We start from the raw sequence: 23,445 nt of genomic DNA, 5'->3' as shown, positions 1-23,445 counted from the left end.
TGTTGACATTGTTTCAATTTCATTTCTTTGTATACACACGCACAAACACGCACAAACACACACACAGCAAGGGGCAGACAGACCACACACATTTCTCTGTCCACTCCTGTAAGCAAAAAACAGATGTAAACCTCACACAGTGTAAACTTGACTCAGTAAGACAGCGCTAAGTCTTTATTCCACACACAAAGTTCCTCTGTGTCCGAGTCCATTCTCCATTGGAACGACAGCAAATGTTTTTGGATGAACAAAAAAAAAGAAGTCTTTCAGGAGGTCAAAGTGACGAGGTGGGTCACGCGGGCCCGCAGCAGGTGAATAAAAGCCACTGGAATTGATCCCCTCATGGGACTCAGTGGTCATGAGTGTCTCCATTAGGGTTCCCAGTGTGATTGTTGTCCTTTGGATTCAGAGTCTGAATGGGATTTTTACCGGAACTGGAATCAATTTCCTCGTCCGAGCTGCTCTCGATGTCACTACGGTCATCTTTAGCCACCTGTGAAACAAACAAGATGACAGTTTTACTAACCATTGGGATAGTGATGAAAGGAAAATAACACTAAGGCTGCTGTTTTATCTTTAACCTAAATGTCAGAAAGGTAAGGGAAAGATGTGAAGAAGAATACATATGGATTTCAGAAAATACAACCGAGAATCTGACTGTTACATGTCTACCAATGATGCGATGAGAGTATAGCTGAGGCTGATGGGAATATCTTTAGTTTTACAGGTATTTGGTTTTATATCAGAGTATTAAAACACATTCATCTTGACCTGATGATTGCGCTAAAGAAAAAGTCAGAAGAAAACCAAGGTTATTATTACTGAGAGGAACATGCAAGTCTGTACCAGATTTAATGGCAGTTCATCCAAAAGTCGTCAAGACAGTTTACTAAAACAAAGAAATGTCATCCCACACTAAAGGACACCTCAGACTATCACTTAAGACATTAGTAGCCATCCCCAATAGTTGTAATGTTTAAGTCAGGACCACAGTTGTAGACTAACTGACCAACATTGCAACAAGGGAAAAAAAGCCAGACTAACCTTTCCCTTGAATATAGCTTTGATGGCGATGCGAGCAATGAGGTAGAACCAGATGATGTGAAGTGTCTGCAGCACCAATAGCAACCCGTTGAGTAACCACCAGGCCTGGTACGGCCCCGCAATCTCCCAACTCTCAACCAGAACACTGTAAACAACCCTGCAGCAAACACACACATACAAAGGTTACTGGTTACTATGTTGCTTTTTTATGAGACCAATTCAGTTTAACAATACTCTCCAATTACTAAATAGGTGTCAAGTTGGGAAAGGTATGTCCTTTGGTTTGTAAATAAGCTTTCATTTGACTCACCAGAAAGGGTAGATGACAAGTCGAGTGATGAAAAAGCTTATGCTGAACACCACAAACAGGCCGTCGCATAGCCTCTGGTACTTGGCGTAGTTGGCCAGTTTGGCAGCCTTGGGGAATAAATAAGGAATTAATGATTCACACAGTAATAAAATATCACAACAGTATCTCCAGCAATGATCTTGAAGGAATGTCACTGATGGTAGTGATGGATTGGTTTTCCTGTTAGACAGGTAGTGCAGCTCTATGCTACTTGTGCCGCTACATACGGAAATGCTTGTAATAGATATGTGCTTTTCTGTCAGACAGGTACAAACAGTAGTACAAGTGGCTCACAGTGTCTTGTTCCCATCTTTGTTTGCCTTCATATTGTAAAACAAAGAAATTTAATTATTCAACAAGTGCTGTAAGGAAAAAGAAAATCTTCACTTCTGAATCTTTACCTCGAGAAAGATGTCAGATGCATCGTGCACACACATGACCAAAGTGCCAGCTCTTAGCATGTTGTTGGCATAGGAGAATGTGATGAGGAAGATGGTGGCCAGGTGATGGACAATCATGATAATGAAATCCTGTGATTAGTTAAATGAAAAGACGAAATAAATGAATGAATATGATGCAATGTAATTTTGCAGGTCTGTAAAAATACAGAGAACAATGAACGATGAACTTGGAATAATTCTCACTGCCTTTCCCTTAAATCCATCAACAGGCTGTCATGAAACCAACTGAAAAGCTTTGTTTAAAGACCCGTAAAACAGGCTGATAACAGGCATTGTAAATAATGTGCTGCTGCAGCTTTTAATGGTCTAACCTGTTCTGACAGCGCACATTAGAATATGCTAATTTCAATACATTGGTAACCTTTTTAATTGTACATCTGCAAATACATTGAGGAAGAATCCTCCTTTACAATATAGCAGAGTAAAAAATAAATGAATAAATGTTCAAATGAAAATGGAAAAATTATTGAAACATTGAAATGAAATAGAACAATACAATTTTAAGGCAAATTTACAAATGAAAACAAGAACAGCTGGAAGTGAAGTAGGATTACATTAGAAATGCATACTGCCCTAGGATTGTTTTGGATGTTGTTCAAGGTTATTTTTTCAAAGCTCTGAGTGGATTCAATAAGGGTTGAAATTAAAAGAGGCAGCATTCAGCTCACAATGATGATATGATTATTGTAATTATCGGCAGTAATAAATCTTAGTGCAGAGTTAGCTGAAGCATGAATGTTTAAAATGTCACCGTAACCAAAGACTGATTCTTTCCAATGCAGAGGAAAACGCATCTATGGACAAAAGCAAGTTTTCCCTAATATGCTAAAGTTACCTTCTCATTGATTGATTGAGCAAGTTTATGTAATGAAGTCAATATGAACAGCGGGCAAAACAGTTCTGGTAGAAAGGGTAAATAAGAGGCAGTACAACAGTGTTAGTAATGCTGACTTACCTTTCGTTTGATGTCTATGAACTGGGAAAACATCAGGGACCAATAGAAAGCAAGCTCAGCTACATAGTAGTTGAACTGTCCAGCACTCAGAGGCTTTAGGAGGAGGTACACAAAAAAACACCTTTAAAAGAAGCACCACTGGCTTGCCAACAATATGGTGCTGTACAGTTTAGAAACATAATAAAAGCAGCTGAATATTATAATGATGTGTGAATAAAAAACTAGTTACCTGGAATGGATAGTTGTACCAACATTCTCTGGTGTCCCACATCCAAGGCGACTGACAGAAACAGATACATATGATAAGTTAAACAAAAAACAAGCAGTAGGCTCACATACTTCAATGAAACAGTATTGTGCAAAAGCATTTTGACTCACCACCCACAAATGTCTAATTGCATAGATGAAAATCCCCAAGTAAAAGGTGAATCGCCACCTGAAGTGAAAGAAAAAGGGTTGAATTGGGAAACTACAATGAAACTTGTTCTCTTCTTAAAAGACTCATTTCTAAAGTAATGCTAATACTTCAGAGAGGTGTAGATGATGATTTGTAGAATAACTTCAAATTGTTGGTATCGCTACATGTAAAGTCAGGGGGACACTCCAGTCATTAGGATTTATTTTACGAAAGTCTGTTCAAAACTTTATGGCAAATACAGCTGGGACGTTAAGCCGGCTAAGCCATGGGCAGAATATTTATCATGAACTCAACTCTTTTGATTGATCAATCGTTACAGTTTGTTTAAGTTCCTGCAAAAATGGCAGAAAATGCATCTCTGGGTTTTGGACTTATATTGGAAAATACATTTAAAGAAGTAATCTTGTATTATAATTAATCTGCAGATCAACAAATAATGAAATAATTTGTAGTTGCAGCCCCAATGGCAAAACATAGACACTGAATATCAGTTTAGTAAGAACTTACATGCTCTCACAAAACTTTTTCTGCACACTTGGCCTGTCTTGGTTTCGACGGACCCGAAACCATCGCTGAATTTTCCGTTCATCCCAGTCCATCTGCTTAGAGAGTCCCTCCAATGTCCTCGTGTCTGGACACTAAAGACGGAACAAATAGAAATGACTTGCTTTCCATAGTCTCTCTTCAACTCTCAAAAACACCACAACACCAGGTATGATTGTCACACTGCTTGAAATGATTGACTACCCATATCATTATGTCTGTGTTGGTTTATGTCAGTGCAGTAACTTTTACTATTCCAGCATGCAGAATAACATTTTGTGGACTACAGAACAAGTAAGGGCTTTATGTACCGCTTTGGACTGAAACACCTTCTCCAGGACAGCATTGGGCTGAGCTTGTCGAGGCACTCCCGCCTGAATCTGAAGTATTTGGGCACAGGGTTTGGCCACTAGCCTGTAAATACACAGACGGAGGCAAAAAAAAGTGAGAGGGAGGGGGACACAGAGACGGTGAAGTATTAAGAGAGACATAAACAAGGAGAGAGTCAGTGGGATAAGTTAAGCACGTTGTACTAGTTCGAACAGATGAACCATTAGCTAGGATTGTCTGAAGGGCTCCCTCATTGACTTGAACTGTTGAGTTTGCAGTTTGCTTACAAAGTAATGTTTGACTTTGTCTAGGGAGGGGAAGAGGGTACAATAGAGTCTGTAGAAAGACACAGGCAAGCGTTAGGAGGAATTCTGGGGAATGTAGCACCTAGTCTAAACAGAGCAGGATGACCACCGTCATGTGAGGGAAAGGAAGGACTGCTTCTTACCACCAAATTAATGGGTGCCACATGACCTTATGAGTTGACCAGTCTTCATGCTCAGACTCAGCTATTAATTTCAATCTCCCAACAACCCACACTTATCTCGAAAGTGTTCCTAACTTTGAAAAATACTGAATGAATAGAAGTAAAGACTGAGTTTAGGGCCTGCCCTTTCATTTTACTCTGAAAGAAAACCATGCATAACCCCTAATTTAGTTGAACTTTGCTGTAAAACGTATTGACTTTCTGTGCAAGGAAGACTGATATGTATGCAGTACAGAATAGTTTCAAAAGTATCTAAACCAGCCTCAGTTTCCAATGATCACAAGTAAATACACTTAATGAACTATTTCATGCCAGTTCTTTTAATTTTTTTAAATAACCTTACTTTCATAGGTGTTTTGCTGAGCAAGATAAACGTTTGTTTCAAGTCATTGGAGTTATTTAATGTGTCATCACCTAAAAAGGAATGCTTAAACTGTTATTAGGAGGCTAAGGCAAAACCAACAACAGAAGAGAAGTAGCATTAGCAAGTATCTTTCACATGGACAGGCAGAAGCTAAAGCAGTCCCCATCTATGAAGTCAATTTAATAAAAATTGATTTGTCTAACGTCATAGTAACCACATTGTGTGTGGGTGTTTTTGTAATAGCATCAGCACAGGATTTTTATTGAAGCATCCAGAGTTGATTCTCTAGTTTACTGAAAGTTTACATACAGAAGGAATTACTCATATATTAAGATTATTGCAATGAGTTTGGTAGCTTGTTTTTATTCCTGTATTTTGGAGCAACAGTTGCCATATAGGCTGAAATCCCCCGAAATGTGCAGCCAGGCACACAGAGCACACATTCACATAAAAATAACGTTACCTAAATATAAAAAAACCAAAGGTAAAAGGGTGCGGTTTACCTTTCAAAAAGCATTCTTAGTAGAAAAACGCAAACAGCCAGAGGTAGAGCGTATAGTATGTCTCTCATTCGGGGATACTCCTCACCAGGTGGTGGGCGCTCCAGGTCCGCCCATGTAACATTTTGGGGAAGCCAAAAGCTCTCACTCCAAATCCAGTCTAAAATAGAGGAAGTCATCGGGGAGCAGGAAAATACTCGAGATCAAACAAATAAGGTGAATCAACCGTGAAACCGTGAAAGTTACTTGTTGAACATCTGGCGGCTTAGGATATTTAAACTGAAACCCTCTGCGGTGATGTTTCCTCCTCCTCTCCCCCTGCTGTTCGCACCAAGAATAGTGTATCACTTCTGGTTTGTGAGTCAAACTGAACGGACCGCTCGCCTCACAAACGTAAGAAAGGGCAACACCCACCTCACTGATTAGGCAACTTTCAGTGATATTTTCTAACTTGCAGGCTGAACACTGTTTTATAGGTTGTAGCCTTTGAGACTGCCTCTACAGCATTATATTGTGCCTATAAAAAGTAGGGCTTTGATAGGGATTTAAAGGCAAGCTATCTACCATAAGCTAGTATCAACTGAAACCTAGCCAATTTGCAGATGACGTCATTCATCAGTTTAGGCTAAATTAGCATCATAGCCAATTAACAACAACAAAACCAGATTTTCGAGTTGTTTGGTTTTGAGTTACGACACCTTATTCTTTTTTAAATGTTTTATGACTCACTCAACTCTGTGACCTGATATTATGTTCATATTAAGTAGGTTAATAATTAAAACCAGCTTTTAAAGTAACTAGCTAACAAGTTCTCAGTTAGCTACACCACATCCTTAGGGTAACGTGTTGTAACGTTTTATCTAAGATAGCTACGTTAAAGTAGCCTACTTGTCTGATTAGGTTTCTGTCTAATTTTAGGATTTTATATAATGCCAAGCTATTCATTTTGTATTTAATTGATTCCAGTGCAAAAGCGATGATGCCATTCAAATGAAAGGAAATGTGAAAATAAAATGGATAAAATTAACAGTTAATATCCCTATTTACCTGACTAGAAAAATACTAAAGCTTTTAAAACACTTCTAAGTGTATGGAAGATGTACTAGTCTAATATGGGTCAATTTAGGTTGGGTAACAACACTTTTCAATTTAATATATTTTCTTTCTGCAGAAATATTTTCCAAGCCAGCCATTTATCTTGCAGAAATATACACCCAGTTTAACCTTGCCGAAGCTATTGCAGTCCAAGCAAAGGACATCGAATACTGTCAAGGTGATAATAATCCTAAAAAATATCATTAGTTCAATTAAAACCTCTCTTAGAAAAGTTTCAATAACCTAAACATTAAAACCTTCATGAAGGCACAATCATTTGTATAACCTTGGTTTTAGACGGTAGTAGTTTGAGCTAGGTGAACCTGACAAAGTAGGCCTACAACTAAAGTGTAGTTAGATCTTAATGTTACTTCCATTCAATAAAACTATTAAATGCCTTTTACATTTATATATATTATGCAACATCAAATTCAGTTTTATTGCTGAGGCAAAAAGCAGTTTCAGTCCAGGCTGCTATTAAATGTTAGGATAACGGGAGTATGGAGTTTGGCATTTATGAATGTTTTAAGCAAGCCCTCAGAGAGCTGCAGCCACTTTAGATCATCATGATGATGATATGAGATACCATACATTTTCTCAGTCATAGAGCAGTTTTGTTTGCAGACCTTCCACCTATAAAACCGGTGTGTGTGGCTTTACCCTTCACCTGTCTGTCTAGAAAACACTTAACACTTAACAATTGCGTGCTCTATAAGAGTCTTAATCCACTCAACTGAAAATTCGCTGGCTAGTGTTCTCTCGTGTTAAAGAATCACCCTTGTGGGATGCGGATACACAGTTTGTAGAGATTATAAACATCCTTAAACCAGAGTTAAAAGTTAGAATGGTTGATTATTGACCGAAAACATGTCAATGATTTGCAGCTTTATATCATAAACCTTTACTTCATTACTAGCTTGCCCGGCCAACCAAGGTTGAGTTCCCTTGGGCACAACAAACATTTTTGATGGATTCACAGCTTTTTACAAACCGAGCTTGGCATGTGTCTGTGTCCTTCTCACTGTTGTGTAGCTGCAAACTGATATCTTCAGACTGTAGGGACAACTTGTCAGTTTCTTCGTTAAACTTGAAGTTTTGTTGTTGTTGTGGGTCTTTAATTTACTGTCGGTTGCCAGGATGACAGTGTACTCCTAGTCCTAACACAGGTAACACTTGTTGGGCGCAGCATGCTATTATCTGCATTGATATGCATGTCCGGAAATCAATTGAAACAAGAGCTGTTCATACTTGCTCCACTTAGCCTGCGGCATTAGTGTCAAATGATGACTAATAATATTACCATCTAGAATAAGGAATTGTAGGCTACTGCCTTAAATAGGAAGGTAGACTGAAGTTAAAACATCTTGAATAATGTGAATGTCCCCTAAACCATGACATGCCCCTCCATTTTAAAATCGGAATGACATCCTTTATGTCTGTGTGCCTTTGTACATTATTTAAGGAATTGCTGATGAAAAAGTAATATCATGCTATTTAATTTAGACCACTGCTTTCTTTCTATAAATGGAATTTGCCTCAGCCTCACAAACTATTCAAAGCACGGTAAAGAGGCGAACAAAGGTATTTTTTTGTCCAATTAGCATAACAATAAACAGTTTGTTCGTGTGATAGACACAGCACAGCTTCCCTGCTCGGGATTAAATTAAGATCCAACCCTTGAGGCAAATCATTTATTAATTTTAAAGTGCCTACAGCGTGGCAAAAATATGAGAGGCTGCAGCACATACAATGCCTTTGTTTATTCTGTGTCATCCTGTAGATTTTTACATCAGTACCAACTGGTCAGAGAGCAGCACGGCTCCCTGAACAAACCCTCTCTGTGTCACTATGCAGCTGCAGTTTCCGACATGCTCTACTCGGATGCATGACCTAGTCGGAGGGGCTTAGGGAATGTACAAAATAGGGGGGTCATTTTTTTGATGACATTCATCTGACTTACCTCTAGTCTAGCTTTGCAACCAAACTTGAAGTATGTGTTCAGCTATATCAACCCTTCCTTAGTCTTTACTGGCTTGAATCTAACAATAGCAGAGAGATCTGGTTCACAGCGTCTGTAATCCCCCCAGTGTCCCCCCCCCCCCCTCTCTGCGTGGACTGGTCCATTTCGCATCTGAAAAAAAATCTGATAGTTGGAGGAGAGTTCTTCATGTCAGGGACTGCTGTAGCCTCAGAACAGAGTACTGTAGCTCCTAGATCACCGAAGGTAACATTTCCTCCTATGTTTTTTTATTCCTAAACCTTTTATTATTAAGTGACCTATTTCTCAAAGAAAATGTCTCAGCAGTTTTTCCACTGCATCTTTTAAAATGACTTGTTTTGTGTTCATAGATGAGCATGCACTTTTGTGTTTACTTTCTTAAAAGATCATTGTTAACCATAATAACAGCACCCATAGTGTAATTATTATCAAGTTTCTTCTGTATTTGATTTGGCACCATAACATCTTGATTTAGTGAGATACATCTATTTTTTTGTTTACCTCTTATACTTTTTCTTTACAGATAAGCAAATGGATGCGAAAGAGCTGAGTGACCCCATGAATAACGTGTCGCTGATTAAAGGTAACCCAATTTTATTATTCTGTGACTTGACAGTTTTGCTTTTCAAATGGCTCTTACCAGTAACTGCACATCTTACTAAGTGGCAATGTGAAGAGAGAAAAAAGGATGAGTCACCGGTAAACAGAGTGGCTGAGCCTCTCAGGGCCGTTGTTTGGCTTTAGAGCTGACATTGCTGTAGATGGCCTTGTTTTAGAGGCTGATTTCTCCAGTGTCAACAGCTTATTAGAAGATGGAGTCTCTTTACACAGAGGGCACATTATCTCCCTGTGTGATAATGTGCCATGTGTTAGAATGCAGTGATTGCTATACAGAGAACATTAAAAACATACAAATCAACAGGGATTTTCCTGAGAAAATGTGCAAGCATTTTTGTCAGCGAATCAATCTTGCATGAATTGATTTGTCATGCTACACTGCACGGTTTAGTGTACAGGCAGCACAAAGCAAACAGTGTCCTCACAACAAGATGATCTCTGTCTTTTCAAAATGATACTGATATTTCAAATAAAAAGAACATTTTGTAACTAAATTGATATCACACCTGTCAGTTTGATAAGCAGTTTTGTAGAGATTTGCTGAATACTGTTGACATTCAATGCGAGCATCGCTAATGCTTAATTTCAGTTTTAGTACGCTGTCACATGCATTGAGAAGGAAACTGGCAGTGGGGGAAAGATAGACCATGATGGCATTAGCCTTCAGCACTTGAGCTAAAAAAAGACTTTTCCTAAAAGAAATGTTCCCCTGTCGTCACTTGAGGCAGTGTGATGCTCAATATCCCCCAACTAGTCACAGTGGTATTTTTACACACAGGCTAATCCCATTATGACTCTGTCAGGTGTCACTCTATAATAACTAATGATACTGAAGGTAATACTTTGGGCGCCCTCTCTTAATCTCATGCTCTCCAGACAACATTCATCTTTCACAGAAACTGGAAAAAACCTACGTACAGGAAGCCCACTCACATTCTCACTCACATTCTCACTCATACATGCATGAGGGAACACACAACCTAATACACACATGCTGGACGGAGCAATGCCCGCCCATCCTTTGTCTGGCACACAGCAGGGTGGTGGTCATGTGCCCGAGTCAGAGGGGGTCACCAGCCTCCAGCAGTCGCTTTATTGCCATTCATTTTAGGGACATTTATCAATGAAATCTGGGAGCACTTTTAAAAATATGTGTGTGTATATGAACAGTACTTGTGTGACAGCCTTGTGTGACAGAACAAGTGAAATCACAACAAATAAGCATTTCATGACAGCCTCAGTCCAGCTATGTGTCCATTTATGGTGCACATGCTTGACCTGTCATGATTCTTGTTTTAGCTTCTGCCAAATGTTCGGCCTGGGATGAGGTCATCTCTTTTCCGAGCCATGGTAGATTAGGGGATTGAGATATTCACTGGGAATTGCCAAGCACAAGTATTTGGAGTTTGTTTCCACCTCTAGGAAACACAACAGACCCTTGACAACGTTGGCTAGCTAGTCTATTCCCTTTGTGTATTGTTTACAGTAATAAGCTGTTAACAAGCAATGAGGTGCCAGAGATGTGTTTTTTTTTACCAGATAATGGACAGTTAGGAATGAAAGCTTGGATTAGAAAAATACAGATAATGCAGCTGTGTCTATTTCTGGGTTAGCAATTAGTTTATATAATAGTCCCATTTAATATCTTGGGAAATCATTTAGTATGTCAGCCCTGGTTAAATATGATAAAAGTGAGTCAGCTTCTATTTTTATAGTCAATTGCCATCATTTCTGCCTGATTGTCATCATGTTTCAACCTTTGTTTTCTAATGACTGTCAACGGCTCCTGTGACTCTGCAGGAAAATAATAAGCTTTAACCTCACAGCTAGATACTCAAATGTAAGAGAGAAAGTATCTTCTAATCTGAGTAATCATTTCTGTTCTGTATTTCACTATCAGATAACTTGACCAAGTCAAACATGGGATCCTCGGGTGACTCAGAGGAAGTTATCCAGCGCTTGAAAGATGAACTTCGTGACGCTCAGGAGCAAGCCAATACTGAGAAACACAAATTTATGGAGCTAGAAGGTACGAATACACACCATTTCCTTCACTTTATGCTGTTCACACACAAAAACCATAAATGAAATCTTTTTTTGTAGGTGTCCTGCAGGAAGAGAAAAAGGGAAATAAGCACCAAGCTGATGAATCTGCAAAACAGATCAAACTTCTTCAAGGTACATCTTTGTGTCTGTTGATAGAACATTTGGTATTTTCTCATAGAAAGTGTCAACATTATTTATTTAAACACCAACCATTGTTCCGACAGGCCAGCTGCGGCAGCTCCAAGATGAAACGAGCACCCTCAGAGGGCAGATGGATGTCTCCTCCGGTTCACGCGACGAGTTACTAAGTGCCCGTGATGAGGTGAAGGAGCTGAAACGTGCCCTGGAGGCAGCCGCTGCTGAGCGCCATCGTGACGTAGCAGCTATCCAGACTAACCTGGCAACCGTCTCCAAGGATCTCGATAAATGGCGCCAGACCGCCAACAAATATGAGCATGAAATTGACAACCTACAGCGTGACCTTCAACAGCAGAGCAAGCAGTGGCAGAAAACTGCTGAAATTCAAGGTACTACAGGGTCTATACACAGAGTGATACAAAATATGATGAGAATATCCATACAAAAGGAAAATAGATGTGTCTGATGCACTAATGACCTAGAAAAAGAGCCTTTTTGTTTAAAACATGAAGAGACTCAAATGAACACACACTGCTAACGTGATTGTAAGCTAATTAAGAAAAGGGCATCTGCTCAAAGCATCTTACATAAAACATTTTATTTTCATAGCCGGCGAGCTGCAGTCCATGCAGGCAGAGTGTAATGGCCTTCAGAAGGAGTGTGCAATGCTGCGATCTGAAAAACAAGAAACCGTGAATAAGCACCAGAAGGAAAGGAGCAGTCTGCAAAGTGAGTGTGCTTCCCTCAGGACTGAGAGGGAGGAACTCCTCAGCTCTCACCAGAAAGACAAGGCGAACCTGCAGAGTGAATGTGCACTGCTGCGTTCTGAGAAAGAGGCGGGGCTGCAGAGACAGCAGCAGCTGGAGAAGGACCTTGCCAGGTCAGTGCACTGAGCTACGTCACCTAGAGACCAACTTCACCCCCACCTTTGTGTTCCCTCTGTCTCATGTGCTTGGCTCTGTTTCAGTAGGTTTTACTTGACAGTATACCGTATGCTTTGTATGATCCCTCACCTATTAAACTCGGTGTTTTCTGGTAGCTCGCGTGCCCAGAATGCTGAGCAGAGCGACAGCCTCAAAGCCCTGGAGAGATCCCAGCAGGAGTTAGAGAAGAGGCTGGTGGCCCTGCAGCTCCAGCACCAGCAGGACAGCACCAAGCTGCAAACCCAACTGGAGGAGGCAGACAGCCAGAGCAAGGCTCTGCAGAGAGAGGTACATTATCCAAACCACAACCAAAGGGTCAAGCATCTCAAAGTCATGTAGAATCACCTTAAGGGTAAAAAAAACCTCTGCCCTCAAACCTGATTGTTAAACATTGTCTACATTTGTTGCCATCCAGTCAGTTTTCACTCATGTGACTGAGACAGAAATAGATCCATTGTAACCAGTGCAGCTGTCTACATTGTCTGCAATGTGTCCAAAGGTTTCGAGTCTATTTTCTACCATTTAAACATATAAACAAACATGTATTGTCCCATGAGATATGTCAAAACTGTTCTGAGTGCAGAGCAGCTCTGCTGCTGTTCTTGAGATGTTGCTTTAGAAACTTAATATTTACAAGGTGATACAGTATTTATCTAACTTCTTGCATGCACACTGAACAAGGACTTAAAGGTATCCTTTTAAAGGCTAATAAAATCCAACTTTTATGACACACAGAACCATAAAATTAAATTAAAAAAAATCAAGGATAAAGACTGCATAACCAGTATGTCTTGATACACAGGCATCCATCCATCAAATATCCATAAAATGTAGGATATGCCACCTTTTTATAAGGACATCTAATCTTTATTGGTGGTAAATGTAGGTTATTAAAACATTACTCAGTGTGTGCTTTATAACCAAGAAAGCTAGGTTTCCCCTCAGGGTCACCCAGCTCAGGGGCCTTATGTATAACGCCGTGCGTATGATTGACGTGGGAAGGTTGTTTACGTAGTAGAAATCCGAAAAATAGGTCCATACATTTTCCGCCACTTTCCGATTCACCAAACATTGCGTACCGGCGAGGAAAGTGCGTATGGCACTTCCTACGCCTGTTTCCCTTTATAAATCACAACCGACTCGAAATGCGGTGCAGCTTTTGCGGGCTTCCCGTAGCGCCCATGTTTGCCTATAAATAGTCAAAGAAACGCCCTTTCATTCATTCATTTTGACTGACTGCATGGAGAAGATTGCAGGAAATGACGACAGCTAAAATAAACATCTCACATCGTGTCAGATTTTGGTTATTTTGGGGAGGTCGAGATAAATCATATTGTTTGGTGGATGCAGTTTGAACCAGAGTAGCAGCATGGAGGTCGGATCGTCACCAAAATAAACAAGTGGTCCGAAAAAGGTTAATGACAAAATAAATACACCTAGCCTTCCTCAGGCATTGTGTTTGTACTGGGGACAGGAGACCCCCCCCCCCTTGATGAGAAACTGTAAGAAATAATCGGGGGATCCCTCCGGAGTGGAGTCATGACGGCTGGATCTAAATTATGTTTTTGTATTTGGCGGTTTGTGTCCCAGCTGTCGATCAGCTGTGCGCAGCGTCTCCACTGTAGCCTGTGCATCTCAACCCCCCCCCCCCTCCGCAGCAACTCTATATCCACCAGTTAAAGGAAATACAACTAATGTGTTGTGTTATATTAGCTGTACAATTTACCATATGGTGCTCTTAGTTTCCATACCTCCTGTGTTTTACGAGCGACTTATCAAGTCTTGGCAAACGGCATAAAACCTGATTAAACGTGATGGTATATAAAACCATGCTCGTATCTATACAACCTATAGAAATGCAAAACGGAGTCAGTTTAGACGTAATTCTGTCTTCCTGCTTACCGCATCATTTATGAGAAAACATTTCATAACATTAACACAACATATTCGAGGTGGTTTTAAATAACATATCCGTATTTATTTATTTCACCCAGTTATGTTTTTGTGTGCACTGAGGAGTCTCAAACAGGCGTTTGTTTAATCATTTTAAGATTGGCTTTAATCAATGTTTGAAAATGAATTCTTCACATATGATAAATGAGAGGTAACATTTTATTGATGGTATTATTTCCACATATTTCTCTCCATTCTTCGTTCTGCCAACGGTGTCGCAGTTTCTCGTCTCTCCCGTTTTTGTGCTTAGTGCGTACGCATGGGTTAGAGTTTGCGTGGAGGACCCGTGAAGTTATTATTTTATAAATCGCAAACATTGCGTAGAAACTGCCGTACGCCATTTTTTGAGCGTATATCCCTTTTTATAAATGAGGCCCCTGGACACAAAACAGTCTTTATGTCTATCTAATGGCTCGTAGATACTACTACAACTATGTCTAACCAACTGAAACTGTCCTTAAGTGAAAGCAAAACTCCCAGCTCATCTCTTAAAACAACAGATTGTGAAGTTTAGAGCGTTCTTCATTTGAAACAGACCTCGGCTGTGTGCTGTTGGCAGTGGCGCTCTGCTGTATGCTCCCAGGCAGGTTTAGCAAGCTGGATGGGGGGGTGACTCTGAGACAGGAGGGCCACTGTTCAATAGCAGAAAGCCGAGATGAAGTCATCCTTAACCACAAGTCATTCATCCCTATGTGGTGTGACTTTCAGTCGCTGAATGAGAGTTGAACCTGAGAGCGCTCTCTGTGTGATGTACCCGTCCTCTAAAGCCCTGTCAGACAAAGCATGCAGGGATCTGTCAACACATGAAATCAATCATTGATACATAAGATGGCACCAGCATAATCATACATTTAAATTAAAGTCATTTGTTTTTTGTTTTAATTTAAAACTATTTGGCTTTCTGCAGTATGAGGAGGCTAAGACGGAGCTGTCAGACCTGAAGGAAAAGTACGAGAAGACTGAGCAGGAAAAGCAGTCAATTACAGATGAGTTTGAGGAATGCAAAGCCAACATGAAGGAGTTACAGGACAAAGGGACAAAGGTGAGTACTGGCCTATCATACACTAAGAAAATCTTATACAATGATTTGACATAACATATATATTGAAATGCCCTTGTTTGAAATAAACAGCACCATAGCTTTCATTTGCATAAGAAGCAAACACATTTTGATCTTAGAAGCATGAGCTTTGCAACAAAAATGCATTAAACATCTATTTTATTTTGTGAAAGATCAAAATTGAATATTTTGTTCAATTCATGTTTTTGTTTTTTTATTCACAGCAGTGCTCCTGCTCCCTTAAACGTATCTTACTGTATTAGACCATGACAGCTGTGTGTGACTTATGAGATTTGTGTAAACATCAATTACAAACACAGAATACTCACTCAGGGGTTTATTAGTAAAGCTACGCCCAACTAAAGTATGTCCCGTTGCAGATGATTACTGTAATATCCCTTCCCTTCTGTAGACATCCCTTTTGCTGCCTGTTCAAGCCATAGTCATCGGCCTTACCCTGGCTTTGCTGTATTGGTGCTTCGGCGCATTGTGGTAGTAAGGTACACATCACTCCTGTCAAATCGGCCTACATCTTTCATCCTCATCAGTGTTGCTAAGATAATTGCATGACTTAATCAAGTTGTCCCTATTCCCCAGAATGCCTCCCATTGGGGAAACTCAAATAAATGGTCATCTCAGAGACTCTAACCTCTCTAATCCCACAGTCCAAACATCTGACATCTGTTTGTCTTGTCTGGATGGCTAATGCTTAACAACTGTTTCTCTCAGTTTGCTTGGATGAGCTTATCTTTACCTGAAAGAGCTGTTTCTAACCTGCCTTCTTTGTGCACTGCATTGTTTCCAATGGCAAGCTCATTCTGTCAAAGCTTCTGCGGTTCTATGATGATGATATTGAGCCGTTTCATGAAGCGATGCTCATGTTCTCTTTTCTGTCACCACTTGTTTCAGAAGCCGTGGTTTGTCTGGGGACCTGTGGCTGCTGTGGCTCTAACGGCTGTGGCTGCTGCTCTGCTCCTCAGGACCTGAGGGACACGTGCTCAAACACACACAAACATAAACAGAGAAGTGATCCCATAATTGTCATCAGATTTCTCCGCACTGAAACTGAAAAAACGTGCCCCTATCATATCTGCACTATTAATTAGGAGGGCTCATACTTAACACTGTTTAATTTGTAAGATGTTTTTGAAGGAAACAAGGTTGAGTTGTTTTTTTGGCTACTATCATAACCAAGGATAGGATAGGATTATCCAATAATGAATGTAAAGGTACGCTACAAAGTTATTTACTTTAAGATGATGATGATGATGATGATGATGATGATGATGATATTTTAAATGGATATCCTAGAGTTGAACCTCCCTAACTGTAACACATCTCTGTAACTGACCGAATAATAAATATTGTCACAATAATGTAGCCCCTTGTTGAATGCATGATAACTGCCCTTGATACATAACAATTCATCAGTCTGTGGTGATGGTGGGTACCCCTAAGAAAGTACCTCTTATCACCAATATTTGTAATAATGGATTTATTTTTTTTCAAGACATTTTCAATGACATGACAATATCATTTCAATGCATGCCATATGGAGCATTGTATCTTACCAGTTACTGACATAATCAACTGGTGTAATACATAACTATCAATCATTTATTTGGTATTCATTCAGAGTTTAGTCATGACTACATATTTGCATGCATTATGATTTTGTAGAAAATCTCAAATATATCGAGGAATATATACTGTATATATTAATTTGCCTCTTTATATTTGGTTTGCTCAGTTCCTTGTAAATAAGAACCCAACAAATGGACATATACAGTTTATTGTGTTTATTGTAAGAACTGAGTGACCTCATTTAAAGATATTAACTTTATAATTGCACCATGATAGTCAATGCATAGTAAGCAGGCCGTCTCTAAAGCCACCAAGTTCTATGGAGATGTTTGCCATTTATTTCTGATATCTTTCCAGGAACCCTGCGTCTGAAGTGCTCGGTTCTTCTGTGTATTGCCCGATAATATTAGGGGAAGGGAACTATATTTGTAGAAGTATGTGTGCTTCTTCTCTTAAGCAAGATAATGTGTTCAGTTATAACTATCTCACATTTCCTGTTTTGCACCCTTCTGATAGCTCCTTGTATTTTGGATGGCATTCAAAGAAACAGGTTGAGGTTGAAGGGAGTGTTTTCCGCGGGGAGTGAGGTTTTCTCAAGTGAGAACAGGGTGTGCGTCAGCCGGCCCAAAGAATTGAGCGTACCAACAACATTCCCAGTGGTACAAAGAAAACACACAATGTGGTGCCAGACTTGGCCTGTATGACAGGAAAACCCTTGAGCCACTCCTGGAGGTGCTGATACACAAGATGAGGACATATTACACTTTTCTGGCAGATGAGGCTGGACTTGAAGGGTGCAACATGTGTGTCCAATATATCATATAAACACACTCCATCTGTTCAAGAAAAAGACCCCAAATTCAACAAATATACACCTTGTGGTAGTTATAGGACTTGTATGCAGAAATGTCAAGTTTGACACCAGAATCCCAAATAAAGACATGCTTTAAAATAAACTGCACGCTGATGCTTAAAATACAATTTCTTTATACACCTCTAAGCTATAGTTTACTACACTATAAACTACTACATTAATACCGGTCATAAGGAGTACTACTCGGCTTTGAATGGGCTTATCTTGTCTTGGGTTTGAGGCTTTCTTCACACCGACTTGAGCCCTTTGCAAATACATTTGAATGGGAACAGAGCTGTTTTATATCATTCCTGTTTACACTCTGAACCCCTGCTGCGGATATACATTTACAACAAAAGGCTGCATAACAAATTGGAGATCTGGGGTTTGAAGGAGGGCTGGACATTAAAGGAGTATTGCGGTCATAATTCATCTTGAGTTGTATTTTCTTTTTTAAATGTTGGATGCAAGTATTTAAGAGAGTTTCCCATGCTAGGAACTTATTGTTTTTCAACATGATATCAGAGGTTTGATGACCTGAGTTACTGACTGTGGGGGCCTTCACTTCTCCGGGAAGATTACATATATATATATATATATATATATCGGGAGGGATGAAACCCTCTTTAATGGTCACACATGCAGAGCACACAGCACACACAGTGAACTGTGTTCTCTGCTTTTAACCCATCCTAGTACCAGGAGTCTAGCACTAGGAGCAGTGGGCAGCTATTGTACAGCACCCGGGGAGCAATGGGAGTGAGGGGGGAAGGGGGATGTCCACTGCCTTGCTCAAGGGCACCACGGCAGGGCGTGAAGCCCTCCGTGCAATTACGCTTTTTAAGCATGCAGACCACACTTATAATAGGTCTGTGGAGGGGGAGGCATGTTACTCAACAGGATGAGAAGCTTGTTGCTAAATTTCCAATTTTGCAATGTCTTATAAGGTCATAGCTCCAGAGCAAATCACTGATTTCACACCGCATGAAGGGACATGAAACATATTTCTGTGCCACATTGTCATTTCTGTTCAGCAGAATCCGCAGTCTTTGCTGTGTCAAGGATCTCTCTCAGGATACAAATTGACGAGCAGGATAATAATGTGACGTTAGATTCAGACAACCTGGGGATGAAATGTGAGCAGCCTCTTCGCCCTATATAAACCCAAATGTGAGAATCATTCCCACGCAAGCCGGGCCTCTCTGCAGAGTTGCAGTGTCCATTTATTCTGCTCTAGTTTGTATGTAGGTCATCGGCAGTGGACCAGAGATGCAGCAGAATGGCAGATGCACATTGCATTAGATGGGAGTGTAGTGTGATCTTGGACTTGATTTTGCTTACATTTACATTGCTACTCATTCATGTTGAAGTCAATTTATTATGTAAGTTATTTATTTAACTTTGTCTATGTAAATCCTTTCATCCAAACATCACCCCCACCCCTATTAGGGAACTTCAGGAAACAGTGGAATGGACCTTAAGTAAGCAAATATTAGAATACAAATAAAAAATAGTCATTTAAGGAATAGTTTTGTATTATACTCACAATACAGATTTAATACAGATGCAACAATAAATAAAAAGAAGATGATTGGCAGGTATAAAGCTGAGGTATACATTTGACTGTGTATTTGAATTTTTGTTTGTGGTTTTCAGGGATATAGAATTCACATATTTAGTTTTTCTTTCCAGTGTATTCATTTAATGAGAATTGTATGACATAAATGTACAAAAGGTACATTAAAATATGGCTTTGGTCTACACCCTGTTCAGTTTGCTTTGGTTTGAAACTCTTCCAGACATATAATGACTCATTATTGTGCAAATATGGAGGTGCAATGTTCGTCCGTTTTGTTTTTCTTCCCTTTAGTAAAGGAAACCTCAGAGTGGCTGTGAAAAAGTCTGTTCACTATTCCCTCAAAGCTTCACTGTCAACTGAAGCAGAGCTGACATCTCACATGCTGTGGATGTAATGACACCCAGTGGTCTGTGCAAAGAAAAGCCCTGGAATGTTGCCACTGTTATCTGATGTTTTTCCCTTTGTGAACCCTTACAAAATAGTTGATAATCATTATACTCACCAGTAAAATCCTTTACTGTTGGTTTATTGTGTTAAAGGCTGTAAATAGTTTATCTATTTCACAGTGTGTACATTTTTATAGTGTACTGCCTGGACTGAAGCAACGATCGGCCTGTTGTACGTTCACTTTAAAAGATTGACCGAGTAATGTGGCCCGGTTTCATCCAATGATGAGTAATAATCAATGAGTTTATCCAGAGCAAACTGCCGGGACCAACTACACTCCACAATAATATGTTTAGTTTTATTCACAGTATCAGTAAGATAAGTCGACTATTCATGCTCTCAAAGCATCAACAACACCTTTAAATGAACTGCAACCCGTAGAAGTAATCAACAGAAACCCAGCGATCACATGTTTCTGCCTGTGACACAGGGAGGGAAAAAACTCATCTTAAAAGTAAGTTTTTACAATTATGAAACTGTTTGTCTTCACATAGAAAGATATTCCATATGTTATTTTGAGTTATTTACCAACAAAACATTGTACATAAACTGGCTCTCCCCCTCCCCCAACATGTGATGCTTAAGAGACACTGCATGTGTTCAATGCCTTTGTGTGCTGTGTTTTTAGGTGAGCCATGGCAGCTGATCTGGAGGTGGTGAACTTGTTTATCATTGCAGGGGGAACACTGGCAATTCCCATCCTGGCTTTTGTTGCTTCTTTCCTCCTCTGGCCCTCTGCACTCATTAAGGTGTATTACTGGTAAAGTCAATAACTCTGTTGTTTGCCTTTCCATGTATATGTTTAATACCCCAGGGGAATTCTCTCATATGAGCGCCAAATAATAATTGTAAACAACTACCAATGAAACAAAAAGACACTACACACAATAGGCCTACATTTAATCAAACATTGTGCCTCAGTTTGGCATTTTAATTTAAAATGTTTCAATCATTTTAGCTGTGTTAATGTGTATAGCATAAAATATAGCCTGGTTTTGATTTAAAAACATGTTTGTCAGTGGGTTTTTTGCCACATTTTTTACACATCTTAGGGTGATAGTTTAATGTAAAATAGTGTTAGTTTGTCCTTCACGGAGGTTACTGTGGCTTTTATGGACAAAAATGTCTAGTCTATTTCTTTTAAATTCCAAAATCCAAAATGTGTCTCAACATGAAACCCTAAATGTTTTCAAGCATTAGCATTAAAGAAATTGGCAGCTTGAATTCTTAAAAGATTGCATCAAAGCTCATGATCACTTGATAATGTCTGTGTGTATAAGCGTGTATGTACCTGCTCCTCTTCAGGTACTGGAGGAGGACTCTGGGCCTGCAGGTGCGCTATGCAGACTGTGGTGGTTATCGGTTCTGTTACGCCTGCAGAGGAAAGCCTGGGATGAGACCATCTATTCTAATGCTGCATGGCTTCTCTGCTCACAAAGACACATGGCTCAGTGTTGTTAAGGTTAGTGCACTTATCACTGATACACAATTATTGTCATTCCAATCATTTCTTGGCGTTTCTTGGTTCAATGCATACATTAATGGTCTTAAGCTATACTTTCTCTAATCTCCTGCTCTAGTATTTACCAAAACATCTGCACATAGTGTGTGTGGACATGCCTGGTCATGAGGGAACAACCCGGACTAACACGGAGGATTACTCCATTCAGGGCCAGGTCAAAAGGATCCATCAGGTAAACCGAAGAAAGATGAATTAATATTAAGGTTGCATTTCTCAGGTACCCAGAGTCCTTCCACTTAATATCTGTTTTTGTCTTTATTTCTTCTTAGTTTGTGGAAACCATTCGTTTAAATAGGAAACCTTTCCATGTGGTTGGAACCTCTATGGGGGGAAATGTAGCTGGGGTTTACGCAGCCTGCTACCAAAAAGAGATCTGCAGCATGACTCTCATTTGTCCAGACGGTCAGTCACTCTGTATGTGTGTAAGCGTGTGTGTGGAAAGAATACCATGTACATATTTTTTAGTCTTAATAGACTCTCTCACATCTTATAAGGCTCTGGAGGGAGCTTTTCAAAGTTTGACAAAATAACCCTGCTGATGACATTGTGACATCGCAGGAAACCTGCGTTACGGTTACAACCAGGAGGTGTGGAGATTGAAAGATGTGGGAAATTACTCAAAAGGATCCAACTGTGAACCTCGGCAAGAACGGATGTCCACCATATCCATAGCATCTCTCTGCCTATGACTTAGAAAAGTTTTCACTGGATTACCAGTATTTCTAAAAGTTGTAACATAATACTGATCATTAATAGTTAAAAGACAAGACATGATATTATGACACACACCCTTAATTGCTTCCATTTTTCTTTCTGTGTATTGTTCCAAACTAAATACCAGTTAACCTTATCACCTTCTTGTCACCTATTTTGTTTTGCAGGTATAAGACACCCCTGCGAGACCAAATTTGACAATCATCTGCAGGACCTGGAGCACAGCAATTACACACTGAGCATCCCGCTGATCCCGACTACCCCCGAGGAGATGGAGGATATGTTCAGACTTTGCTCTCATGTCCGCTTTAAAATCCCACAGCAGGTCACATTTTAAAAATGAAATTCAAAATCATTGTGGATTTCACTTTGCCTACACTCTCAATCAATGATTACAGAAAATATACATAATAATAATAATCACCTTAATTCATTATTTAACGGTTGTGTTATTTATTTGTATGCATGTGCTGTCATTATTAGATTCTTCAAGGTTTGGTAGATGTGCGGCAGCCTCACAACACTTTTTACGAAGAAGGTTCGTTCCCAAATTCTTAGGATTTCCCATGTAAGCCTAGTCCATATAAATAAACCTGCTTTTCTTTGATTTAGTTTTTATGGAGATTGTTGGTGAACCATCAAGATATGCCTTACAGGAGCACTTACATCAGATAACTGCACCTTTACAAGTAATATGGGGAAAAAAAGATCAGGTAAAGTATGATGTTCCAATAATAGTGTGATTATATTCAGATATTGCTTTTAGAACAATCCTTAAATGAGTTGCGTGGTCGTATGTAAAAGATGGTTGTATACGAGTTTAAATGCATGGGTGCATGTGCGTTTAAGAAAACATATGGATAGTTTATATATGTTTTATGATGCATAATAATCTATGCATACCGTCACATTAAAATAATGTGAAATCTACTTCTATTCAGTTTAACCGTAGACATGAAAGCTAATAAACTCAAATGTCATGTTGCTGTATACAAATGTATAACCTGAAGGAGGCAGCTCAGGTTTCTCAAGCTACTTGGGCCTGAATAAAGATACTTCAGTTGCATACCTGCATAAACATATTTATCTATCCTGCATTTTTCCAGGTGGTGGATGTCTCTGGAGCTGCAGTCATTGCAGAAGTGTTACCTGGATGCAGAGTGGACCTGCTGGAGAACTGTGGACACTCTGTGGTGATGGAGAGGCCTTGTCGGACAGCCAAACTCATCCTAGAGTTCATCATCCTGCAACAAGACACCAGGGGTGGCACAAAGAAATCCTACTAAACTCAAGCCTTGCAAGTTGCAATAATGTCCTTCCCCTGCAATGCTACACGTGCTCCCTGTACGTGTCATGCATGTAAACATGTAAACAGATATACGTGAAAAAGTAAAAGCAAGGTTGTTAGTGTTAAAGCATTTCTTGAAAGTGCATTGCGTTGAATTTGTAATGTCAACCGCATC

The 23,445-nt window shown here is 39.7% G+C and overlaps 3 protein-coding genes across 6 annotated transcripts; 2 read left to right on the top strand and 1 right to left on the bottom strand.

The window, feature by feature from the left end:
• Positions 1-2: 2 nt before the first annotated feature.
• Positions 3-5,630, bottom strand: LOC307037349 (ceramide synthase 5-like; the record flags this gene model as incomplete). Its single annotated transcript, XM_079678163.1, has 10 exons — positions 3-493; positions 1,045-1,201; positions 1,355-1,461; positions 1,795-1,923; positions 2,810-2,902; positions 3,039-3,089; positions 3,188-3,245; positions 3,735-3,865; positions 4,082-4,184; positions 5,455-5,630. The coding sequence occupies 10 exons, from the start codon at positions 5,628-5,630 to the stop codon at positions 350-352; spliced, it is 1,149 nt and encodes a 382-aa protein (XP_079534289.1). The 3' UTR covers positions 3-349.
• On the top strand, positions 5,579-16,663 carry slmapb (sarcolemma associated protein b). Of its 4 annotated transcripts, XM_079678159.1 has the most exons (11): positions 5,712-5,844; positions 8,327-8,770; positions 9,069-9,128; positions 11,064-11,192; positions 11,267-11,341; positions 11,434-11,736; positions 11,957-12,227; positions 12,387-12,558; positions 15,131-15,265; positions 15,696-15,783; positions 16,193-16,663. In XM_079678159.1, exons 3-10 carry the CDS (start codon positions 9,077-9,079, stop codon positions 15,777-15,779), a joined length of 1,221 nt encoding a protein of 406 aa, XP_079534285.1. In that variant the 5' UTR covers positions 5,712-5,844; positions 8,327-8,770; positions 9,069-9,076; the 3' UTR covers positions 15,780-15,783; positions 16,193-16,663. The 4 variants fall into 4 exon arrangements, with proteins under 4 accessions (XP_079534287.1, XP_079534285.1, XP_079534288.1 ...); XM_079678161.1 differs by lacking the exons at positions 5,712-5,844; positions 8,327-8,770 and adding an exon at positions 5,579-5,667; XM_079678162.1 differs by lacking the exon at positions 15,696-15,783.
• A 3,491-nt stretch (positions 16,664-20,154) lies between these two features.
• abhd6b (abhydrolase domain containing 6, acylglycerol lipase b) lies at positions 20,155-23,384 on the top strand. The gene is made up of 9 exons (XM_079678704.1): positions 20,155-20,200; positions 20,375-20,506; positions 21,052-21,208; positions 21,327-21,440; positions 21,538-21,670; positions 22,150-22,307; positions 22,466-22,520; positions 22,595-22,695; positions 23,089-23,384. The coding sequence occupies exons 2-9, from the start codon at positions 20,382-20,384 to the stop codon at positions 23,266-23,268; spliced, it is 1,023 nt and encodes a 340-aa protein (XP_079534830.1). The 5' UTR covers positions 20,155-20,200; positions 20,375-20,381; the 3' UTR covers positions 23,269-23,384.
• The last annotated feature ends 61 nt before the right edge of the window (positions 23,385-23,445 follow it).

Source organism: Notothenia rossii, assembly GCF_949606895.1.
Source record: "Notothenia rossii genome assembly, chromosome: 4".
NCBI lineage: Eukaryota > Metazoa > Chordata > Actinopteri > Perciformes > Nototheniidae > Notothenia > Notothenia rossii.
The sequence above is the reverse complement of the archived record's forward strand: the minus strand, read 5'-3'. Positions and strand labels throughout refer to the sequence as shown.

Bases quoted from the DNA above. Each gene is read 5' to 3' on its own strand.
- slmapb (XM_079678161.1), top strand. From the start codon at position 9,077: ATGGATGCGAAAGAGCTGAGTGACCCCATGAATAACGTGTCGCTGATT. The intron at 9,129-11,063 runs GTAACCCAATTT...TTTCACTATCAG, and splicing joins TAACGTGTCGCTGATTAAAG to ATAACTTGACCAAGTCAAAC. The intron at 11,342-11,433 runs GTACATCTTTGT...TTGTTCCGACAG, and splicing joins ACAGATCAAACTTCTTCAAG to GCCAGCTGCGGCAGCTCCAA.
- abhd6b (XM_079678704.1), top strand. From the start codon at position 20,382: ATGGCAGCTGATCTGGAGGTGGTGAACTTGTTTATCATTGCAGGGGGA. The intron at 22,308-22,465 runs GTCACATTTTAA...TGTCATTATTAG, and splicing joins GCTTTAAAATCCCACAGCAG to ATTCTTCAAGGTTTGGTAGA. The intron at 22,696-23,088 runs GTAAAGTATGAT...GCATTTTTCCAG, and splicing joins TATGGGGAAAAAAAGATCAG to GTGGTGGATGTCTCTGGAGC.